At 39.7% G+C, this 10,039-nt stretch overlaps 1 protein-coding gene across 1 annotated transcript; it reads right to left on the bottom strand.

The window, feature by feature from the left end:
• Positions 1–1,960: 1,960 nt before the first annotated feature.
• LOC124120092 lies at positions 1,961–7,516 on the bottom strand. Its single transcript, XM_046482835.2, has 3 exons — positions 7,417–7,516; positions 5,988–6,056; positions 1,961–3,954 (listed from the first exon to the last, which is right to left on the bottom strand). The coding sequence occupies exon 3, from the start codon at positions 3,944–3,946 to the stop codon at positions 2,495–2,497; it is 1,452 nt and encodes a 483-aa protein (XP_046338791.2). The 5' UTR covers positions 3,947–3,954; positions 5,988–6,056; positions 7,417–7,516; the 3' UTR covers positions 1,961–2,494.
• Between the last annotated feature and the right edge of the window lie 2,523 nt (positions 7,517–10,039).

Raw genomic sequence — 10,039 nt, 5'->3', positions numbered from 1 at the left:
AATTGGTCCAGTGGATTCCGGAGTGAAGATGCTAACAGATGATGATGATGACTAACACAGACGACGGACAAGCAGACCATGACATAAGCTCACATGGCTCAGGTGAGACAAAAAATTTATACGTCATGATAAGGCACCAGTTCATCACTTGTCTGACGTTTTTGAATGTTTTAAAATTATTATTGAACAGCTTATGAGTTGAGCTCTAGACATTAGCCCTACTCTCATTCAGCACTTGCCTAATATGTAAATAAACTTTCACTATAAATATAAAACAACTCAATTAAAATAGTATTTAAAAACACTGAGTAGCTTAAGGTACTTTCAACACTTTGCAAGCTTGCATACAAAGTTTCAAGCAATCCCTGAAAGCAATCACAGATTGAAGATTGATGCAACATAAAGACACCAGGCGAGACATTTTCAATACTATTGAATAGGATTTAATACAAAATAACAGCAGGTCAAAGGACCTTCTTAACTAAATACAAGCACAACGCGTATATTGAGCCCTGTATGTTGCCTTTTATGGCAAAAAAAACAAAACAGGAAAATTTGCATATCAATAACACCCTGTGCTTTGAACATCATTTGAAAGGTATAGACATTGTTTAATACAAAACATCCTTAACTACATTACAGGTCAGTTAAAGAGGCAAACAAAATAAAACAAGGAAACCTTGATGCAAGGAATAATCACAAAGCCAAAACACTGTGGCATCAACACAAAACAAGGTCAACTTAGGAGAGTGGGAGAGTGAACCAAGTTCTGACGATCGCATATATTATTTGACTTACATGACAACAATACATCATTTATTCATACTGTCACGTGCAGCTCATACTACACATAAAAACAATTAAAGTCAACATCATAATAAAAATAATATCACCACAAATCACAACAAAACAAAACAAAACAAAATAATAAAATCACAGATGATGGAACAACTAGACATGCACGACCCGAAAATATAATGTTTATGGAGTAACCGAGACATAAAGTTGTTCAATATAATCGCTTTCAACTTCCAATATATTTGGTCTAGCAATATTCCAGCTTTGTTATCCCTCACCTATACCCCGGGGTATATAATGTTTTAGGGACATCTGGAATACCCAACTTATTTCCAATAACATAGGTTTTATTGGGTCTTTTAACCTAAGACTTAAGGATATGCTGAAACATAAATGGAGACATAACTTGAACTCATTAAGTGACAGGAGGTTGTACTTGCGTATCAAAAGCTCTTTTTTATTTGAAAAGCATATGATAGATATTGCAGAATATTGAACAGCATTAACTAAATTATGGTGTTCACATAATCTTACGGTTGAAATATGAAGTTGGTGAAAGTGAGTGAGTGAGTGAGGTTTTAAGCCGCTTTTAGCAATATTCCAGCAATATCACGGCAGGGAACACCACAAATGGGCTTCACACATTGTACCCATGACGGGAATAGAACCCGGGTCTTCGGCATGGCGAGCAAACGCTTTAACCACTAGGCTACCCGACCACCCCCAGTTGGTGAAAGACTTTGGCAGTAATGATACTGAGGATGAATACCATGTTAATGATACGTCCAAGGTAAGACACGAGTTTGCCACTAACGTGGCTATATCCCCCGCCCCTGTTGCAGAATTTATGACATAATTAAATCTAAACAAACCCTAACCTTTTTTAACCGAACCGGAACTTGTCATGGAAATTGTAAAAAAAAAGAAGAGTTTGGAATCTAAGTCCATCTTGTTGCCATGGAAACATAAGAAATAAAAATTTCTAAAATTTCTAAATAGCAAAAGGCACCAGTTCAACATGTACCTGACAAACCTGCAGATTTGATGAAAAAATATTGAACGGTTTATGAGTTATGCTCCGAAACAAACCCTACCCTCACAGAACCTAGTCCATCTTGTTGCCATGGAAACGTAAAAAATAAAAATTTCTTAAATTTCTCTAAATAGCAAAAGACACCAGTTATGCTGAGTTATGCTCTGGAAACGAAACATGACGGACGGACGGACGGACGGACAGACGGAGCCTGTTTCTATATCCTCGCCAACTTTGTTGGGCAGGGGGATAATAAGTCAGTTTATAGTCAGTATGGCAAAATTTGTTGACATGTTACAAGATACTTGACCAAGATTAATATTTAACTAATCAATATGTATTTATCATATATTCCTGGAGAAAACATTTGTTTGGTCAGAACAGTTTTGCTTTTCTTGTAAATCTCATGTATCCTGGCGGTCAGGGAAAAGGAGGTCAAGAAGGTGGCCATTGTTACTAATGCCATGTTGTTATCAATATTATTGATCGCCTGAACATGAAAATGGCCTGCACATGACATTACTTACAATATATCCTTGTTATCATCATCTCACTGGGCTACAAATCACTGTGGGATTGAGAGGGTCATGTGTAAACAGACAGGAAATTGAGTCTTTTCTTAAGTATGGCAAAAACCGTACTATAGAAATAAATCCCACATTTTCAAATTTCAGTTTCCTTAAATTTCTTCAATATTGAAGGTCGTGCTCCAAATGTAGAATATACACGAACAAATCCATCCCAGCATGCAACAAACACAGTGCCATCAGCTTCTACATGGACATCCATAGGCTGCTTCATACCGTCAGAGATGGACAAAATCTTCTCCTGAACATCAGGAAGTCCACAGTCACACTTTATCTCAAACACACTGTTTGTTTCAAAATCTGTAACATATATATCATCATTATGACAACATAATCCATTTGGAGAAAGAAATTTTTCCTCAAAGCATTTAGGAAGATACCGATACAATTCATGGCCACATTGAGTCAAACAGTGCAATGTTTTGTTTGTAGATTCAACAAGATGGATCAAACCAGAAGAAGAGACACTTATGTGGGTGAAGTCAAGATGAGTCAGCTCGTCACAGAGGCGTATGGAAGTGAGCCGCCTCCCTTCATAATCGATAATGTCTATGGGTCCTAGCACGTCATTGCTGTGAGTTTGGTGCCTATGGATCGGAGATGTGACAGCTATAAAGTTTCCTGATCCTGAATCATGGATGCTTTTGTAGCATCGTTCAGTACGTAAGTCCGAGACTACTTCCAACTCCGACTCAATTGAAATAATGTAAATAGATTTCCGACATGGAACTGTCACTGCAACATAGCTGTCTGTCACGCTGGTGACAGATTTCGGCTTACCTGCAAGTTGAAGAGATTGTATTTTGACATCATGGTCCTTCCAGTTGGAAATGGTTTTAAGGCTTTGATTTCCAAAGTCCAAAACGACAATGACACCGCCAACAACACATATTCCGCAAAACTGAACTTTTGTATTGTCACCTTGCATTTCTCCTGAAAGACATTTGAAAAGTCGAAACCTCTTCTTATGTGGTATGCAAGCTGGACTAGAAATGTGAACAGTCTCACGGGTTTGATGGTTCAAACTAGGCATGGAAGATGAATGTGTTGTAGCAGTCTCAAAACCCCTCTGATGGTCACTAGTTATTGAGGGTATGTTATTGATGCTTCTTGACCTATTTGAGGTAGAAGCTTGCGACAGCAGATCCATGGGTGAAGGGTTGACAGGAGATTGCAGGGATCTAGCACGGCTCCAGACATCCTCAACTTGTGTCACCTGCAGACTTGCTGATTCGTTGACCTTTAAAGCACTCATCAAACTTTCTATGTAGAAGTTTGTCTTGAAGTCAGAGGCCCACAGTTCAAGAGGCTTGGATGAACAAGGGGCTTTGATCAGCTCTCTGCAGAGAGGACAGGGAAAAGCTTCTTTACGTTTTACTCCAAACTGTTCTTCTTCTGCTACGATGTATGATGATAAACACTTGAGGCAGAATGTGTGAAGACATGGCAGGGACTTTGGTATGGTGTACACATCATAACAGATAGTGCAAGTGAGGAATTCATCTTCAAAAGTGGATGCTGTAGCCATTGTAGATTCTGAAAACAGGTCATTGTTAACACATCATAACATGTCGGTAAAAGAAGTGAGCGAGTGATTTGGGTTGAACGCCGCTTTTAACAGTATTCCAGTTATATCACAGCGTGTCAGCTTAATGTGGGAGGAAAAAATCCCAAAATGATGCAGGTCTCAAGACGTTTACCACTTTGGTGAAACTCACGAGCACGGGTATGGTGCTGACAAACCTAGAAACATAATCGGGGCGAACCGGGATTCGAACACAAAATCATAGGTTTCTGGCGTGCCGAAGGGACGCAACTCTGCACCGGGAATCACAGCGCCTTAGACGACTGGGCCACCCGTGGTAAAAGGATACACTTAATAGTGTTTCACTTACACCAGGTCATGTCAACTTGTTGTTGGGATAAGTTTAAAGTGACACAGATTGGTGCTTTCAAACCAAAGATCATTATCTAACATTGGAATGATCCAAATGTTCAAATCCACAATATGCAAATCATGACATATGAAGGATGCAAAATCTGCATGACGAGTTGCAGTGTCCAGGACCATCAGAGAACCTGTGTCGTGGCGTAGGTGTTTTACACTTAATTTGGTAATTGTACCTTCAGTAGAAATGTGTTCTTGTGTTAAAACCTAGGCACAGGTAAAGGATGAGGTATGATAAGGACCATTTTGGACCAGTGGATATCTCAAAACTTCAAGCTACAGCAAATGCAGAAATATTCACATCATATGACTGACAACTGGCCTTGTTTTTGGTTTGTGACATGATAAAGTACAAATACATGACTAAAATGAGTGAACAATGGTGAACAAAGAGGACACACAAACCTAAAAGATAGGGCTGGGACAGGTGGGTACTGAGGACCCAGGTACCCACAGGACTACCCAGACCCGTGGTTAGTCACTTGATATATTGTTTAATGACAAAAATTATCTAGAACTCTATCGTCACTAATGTTCGCATTTCTTTCTGACAATGCACCCATTCCCTCTGACTTTTCATATGGTTGAATAAAGATGTAACTTCAATCAACTTTAGCATATGCATTACCAGATTGTTTAATACTTGTATCTAAATATGTTTTGACAGGGCTATGGTAAAATAAATTCCCAATCGGACATTTTGAGACATCTCTTGAGACCTACAGTGGGTACCCAGGTAGGGTCGGGTAACAGGGGGTTGGGTACTTGGGTAGTAAATTTGTAATCGTCCCAGCCCTACTAAGAGAATATAACTCTGAGGAGTGAACAAATAAATAATATATGTTTGACCCATCCCCCTATCCCTATGCCAGGACCTTTCCCATATCTATAACACTTTGAATCAGCCCCGGCCCACAACTCAATACCCAAACCAAAACTCCCACCATCAGACCCACAACCTCAAAGGCCCAAATCCCACACCCATACATCCACCTCTAATTCTGAACCCTGGACAACCACCAGTTCCAACTCCATACCCGACATGCTGTCCCCACAACCACAAGCCATACTCCCAAACAGAGCTCTAATGTTTGTCTGACAATTCCACTGATTCATTTGACAGACAGCCTAATTCTACTTGCTGTACGCATAAGAACAAATTAGGATAAATCATACTTCATATCTATAACTTAAAATATATACCGGTAATTGTGTATTTTACCATATTTTGTATTAACCTTTAAGTTTTGTCAATTTATTTAATAACAAAATTTTAGGCTGTGTTTACTTATTGGTAGACTTGTAGACTATGATGACAAAAATAAATGCCAGTTTTCTGGGCAATTTGTTATTTTGACTCTGTGAATCAAGCAATTTGTAAATTGAAATTTTGAGTTATTCTACAGTTTGACTGAATTCAGATATAAAAAATTTACAAGCATATTTATATATCATGTGTGTCGTCTTAACAAAGCACACATAAAATCCCTTAAATCATCATTGAAACACTCGTGTTTTGACATACAGATCTTCAAATAGCCATGCCAGGTGTTCTGACACAAACAGACTGTACAATATCTAGAGACACATAGATACTGATTGGCTAGGTGAAACAGCTCACCAGTTATCCAACATATACCTCCACCCAATCCTCAACGGTAGTAGATCAAAGGGAAACAACTCTTGGTACCTGCAGATAAACACAAAGAATCATGTGTGAAAACTTAAAAGTACAACTTTTTGATCGCTACATTCCAACAACGATAATGTGCTATTAACTTCAAATGTCTATTGCAGTTTTTAGCAAAGAATATAAAATACAAAAAGTCAAAAACTTGTAAATGAAAATACCATATGAAGTAAAATTAACATGATGGCACTATAACCCCAGATATTTAACTACTGAACACATGACAAGGTGCAACGAGTGAGTGAGTGAGTTGGGTTTAACGCCGCTTTTAACAGTACTCCAGTTATATCGTGGTGTTAGCTTGATGTGGGAGGAAAGCCCGAAGTGATGCAGGTCTCAGATGTTTACCACTTCGGTGAAACCTACGAGCACGGGTATGATGCTGACAAACCTAGAAACATAATCGTGGCGAACCGGGATTCGAACCCACAATCATAGGTTTCTGGCATGTCCAAGGGACGCAACTCTGCACAGCCATTCGCGGCGCCTTAGACGACTGGGCCACCCGTGCCCCCAGGTGTAACGAACATCACAATAGGCATGTAGGGGATAATAATCAACTCGATTAATCCATCCAAATTTCTACTGCATCTCATTACTCCTGGAGGGAACTTGCAAAGACTTTAACACTTACAGTGTTTCAAATTCCTGCTTGCACAACCACCCAGGAGAGGCTCTTTTTATCACAGACTGGTATATTTTCTAGGTAGGGTTTTTTAGCCATCAGTATATGTTATAACCATGAGAGAAAATACTCAGAACTTTAGTAGCCAATCGAATATCTGTGGTGAATGGTAATTTGGAATAATCATTTCTGTTAAGTGAGTATTTTAGTTGCTGGCAGAACAGAAATGATTATTCCAAATTACCATTCGATAGGCTACTAAAGTTAACGACCGTTACTGAATCAATGTGATAAAAGCTCCAAGTTGCATCCCAGCACGTGCACTGTCGTTGTCGCTGTGAGGAGGTTGACTATCCCGTTTAGAAGAACTCGGTGAAGTGGTTATCGCTGCAAGGAGCTTGCATAAATAACTTGCTTGAGCACGTCTGACAAGACAGGAACCATTTGTGTGATTCCGGGATGATGCGAGTGGTGACGAATGAGATAGAAACCTTGTCCTACCTTATGTATACACAGTCTTTTTCTGGGTCAGCTAGGCTTTCATTGTGGTGTGTGACATAAAGGGCCTATCCATTTCGTGCAAAAAGTCGTCTGTTTACTCCCCACTACACAGCCATTTTCCGAAAAGATTATAAACCAAATAAGCGTTTCAAGGTTATATTGCTCTGTTTGAAGTAAGTTACTCTTTCGTATTCTTTCCTATTACTGATTTGCATCATGCGATTGTGAAATTACCTCTTTTTGGAGTCTTGTTCATCTCGAACGTTTCACATGAAGTGTTGCAATGTGTCGTCAGCACTAAATGCCTTGAGCTGGGCCCCGTCTCTAATATCACAATACAACTTGGCGCAAGTTGACGACGCGCATAAGGAGCCGGGAACCAGCTTATAAATGCCTCCTAGACCGAATTGCGCTTAGCGTGCGTCGCGTACCAACGGTAGAACAAGTTTAAATGATATATATATATATATATATATATATATATATATATATATATATATATATATATTGTGATACTAGAGACGGGGCCCAGACACAATCGGCTAACCTCGCCCCTTTCCGTAACCACAAAGAAGACTCGGCTGTGAGCCAAAGAAATAGAGCATCTTGTGCCCATACAGTAAACAGGCCTCTTACTTTCGCAGGGTCCCGTAGTCACTCAGACACAGACTTTTGTCCCGGTGTCTAATCGGACTAACGCCGGAACACAGCGAAGCACGCGGATGTCCATTTATGAAGCCTTACCTGTTCATTTGTGGCTTTATATCGTCTAAACATTTCAATGTATGGTATCTGTTTACATACAATATGAAATCGCAAGGCACCCTTGTAGATTTAGTCAGCTCTGTACAAGACAACACTTCCGGGTTTATGTCGTCATTCAAATTATCCTACCGATTAAATGTTAATATATACGCTAATAATCTGTCGGCCTGTTATTCTCACCTGGGCTGCGGAGCAAATCTTGTCAGCTTGCTGTATCCTCGGACTCTGGTGAAAGCTTCAGTCAGATGCTAGTTGTAGGATGGACAGGGACATTTTCAGAAACGGTGTGGTATTACAGTAAGTTACAAATAATGTTGGGCAAGTAAATATAGAATCTATGATATGGTCTCTTATGTAGAGGGGAATGTCCGAGTAACTCTCCATTCCTTAAAAATAATGGAGCAGAGGCCCCGCAGGGGCCGATGCCCATTATTGTTAAGGAATGGAGAGTTACGAGGATATTCCCCTACTTAAAACTCATCCCTACTTTTACACTTTGACAAAATATTCTGTATTTGAAAATATTTGAAAAATTCAAATGCTGCTTTAAGATAATGTACAGTTGACAAGCAACTCTCCATTCCTGAAACATAATGGAGCGTTCAAACAATAGAATGACGTCACAGATGTGTTTTAATGCCCAATATGCTATGACACATATCGCGCAGTTTAGTCAACTGTAGTTGTCTCCCTTACAAAACAAATTGCGAAGAATAAGTTTTATTAAACTGCAGCCATTACAGGTTGGGGATACTTAGAATGTGTCTTTTTTCAAACTTTTTAACGAAGTCCAACCTTGGTCGTGTGCTTACCCTCTAGGATAGCCAGCTGTCGTGGGACAAAATCACTGCAGCAGGGTTGAGTTCATGTCTTGCTAATCATTTGCTGCACTATTCCGGTGAGGGCTTAACTTGATATTCATCTCTGATCATTGCATAACATTCCAGGGCGCCCTTCCACAAAGCTGCCGTAGCTTTACGACTGTCATAAGTTACGATCGTCTAGCTTAGTGATACGATCGCTTTGAGGAACGGGGCCCTTCTGTTTTGTTTCCTTAAATTTAGCTTTTTGAAAATAATCATACACAATACTTATTATGTTTATACTAGTATTACAATAATCAGAACGACCGATGTGTTCAGGACCAGATGATCGCATAGTTGGTCAGGTCAACAAGTTGTTCATCTTTTAGAAATTGCATGACGATGACGTTTGGGTATTTAATAGTTGATTTTTTTTAGAAGAATGGGCACTTTCGGTTATTTCCTTTTACAAGTATTTGGACCGTATATAACTTTAGGAATATCAATCAATATATATGTAAGGTTCGTATGGTCAAACTTTAAACGTTACGCATCCTGCCTGCTCTTTTAATTAAATTACACGTTTATGACTTGTAACAATGGATCCCTACACCTATGTGTGAAAGCGTTCGTGCGTCAATTTCGTTAGCGATCGGTAATGGTTTTACGTGATAGTATGGTTATATTACGGTGGCCTGAAGGTATTCGAGTCTGGACCAAGCAAACCTGTGGTCAATGATGGGAGCACTGATCGTTGCTGTGTAGTCCTGTGGGATATATGTATACTTAACCGCAAAAGAAACGTAACCCAAAGTAACATTGCATGAAACGTTGTCATTTAAATATCTGGGTAATTTTTCTAACAGTTTCTAAAAGTTTCTAAAAGCAGATGACAATAAAACCGATCGCCCAAACGCATCACGGCAACGGCCATGGTAACCCGTGCGTTCCGTGCAAATTGAAATGTACATGCGTTCTCCCATTTCTTGCCCTATAAAAATCCACCCAAATCGGATAACATTCATTCGTTATTGATTTGCTACCACATGCCAAGATTGACAAGAAATCAGCGACACCAGACCTTTGGACGATTGCAAGCTGGACAAACCGCCCGGCAAGTAGCCAATGCATTTCCAGTCCACGTAAGGACCATATACATGCTCCAGCAACGGTACCAGACCACCAACACTACAGATGACCACCCACGTAGCGGAAGACCAAGGGTCACCACTCGACGTCAGGATCGTCAGATTGTGCGACAGCATCTTCAAGATCGCTTTGTTACTGCT

Source organism: Haliotis rufescens, unplaced genomic scaffold (assembly GCF_023055435.1).
Source record: "Haliotis rufescens isolate VD_foot unplaced genomic scaffold, xgHalRufe1.0.p SCAF_3, whole genome shotgun sequence".
Taxonomy (NCBI): Eukaryota; Metazoa; Mollusca; class Gastropoda; order Lepetellida; family Haliotidae; genus Haliotis; species Haliotis rufescens.
This window is presented reverse-complemented; position numbering and strand designations above follow the sequence as displayed.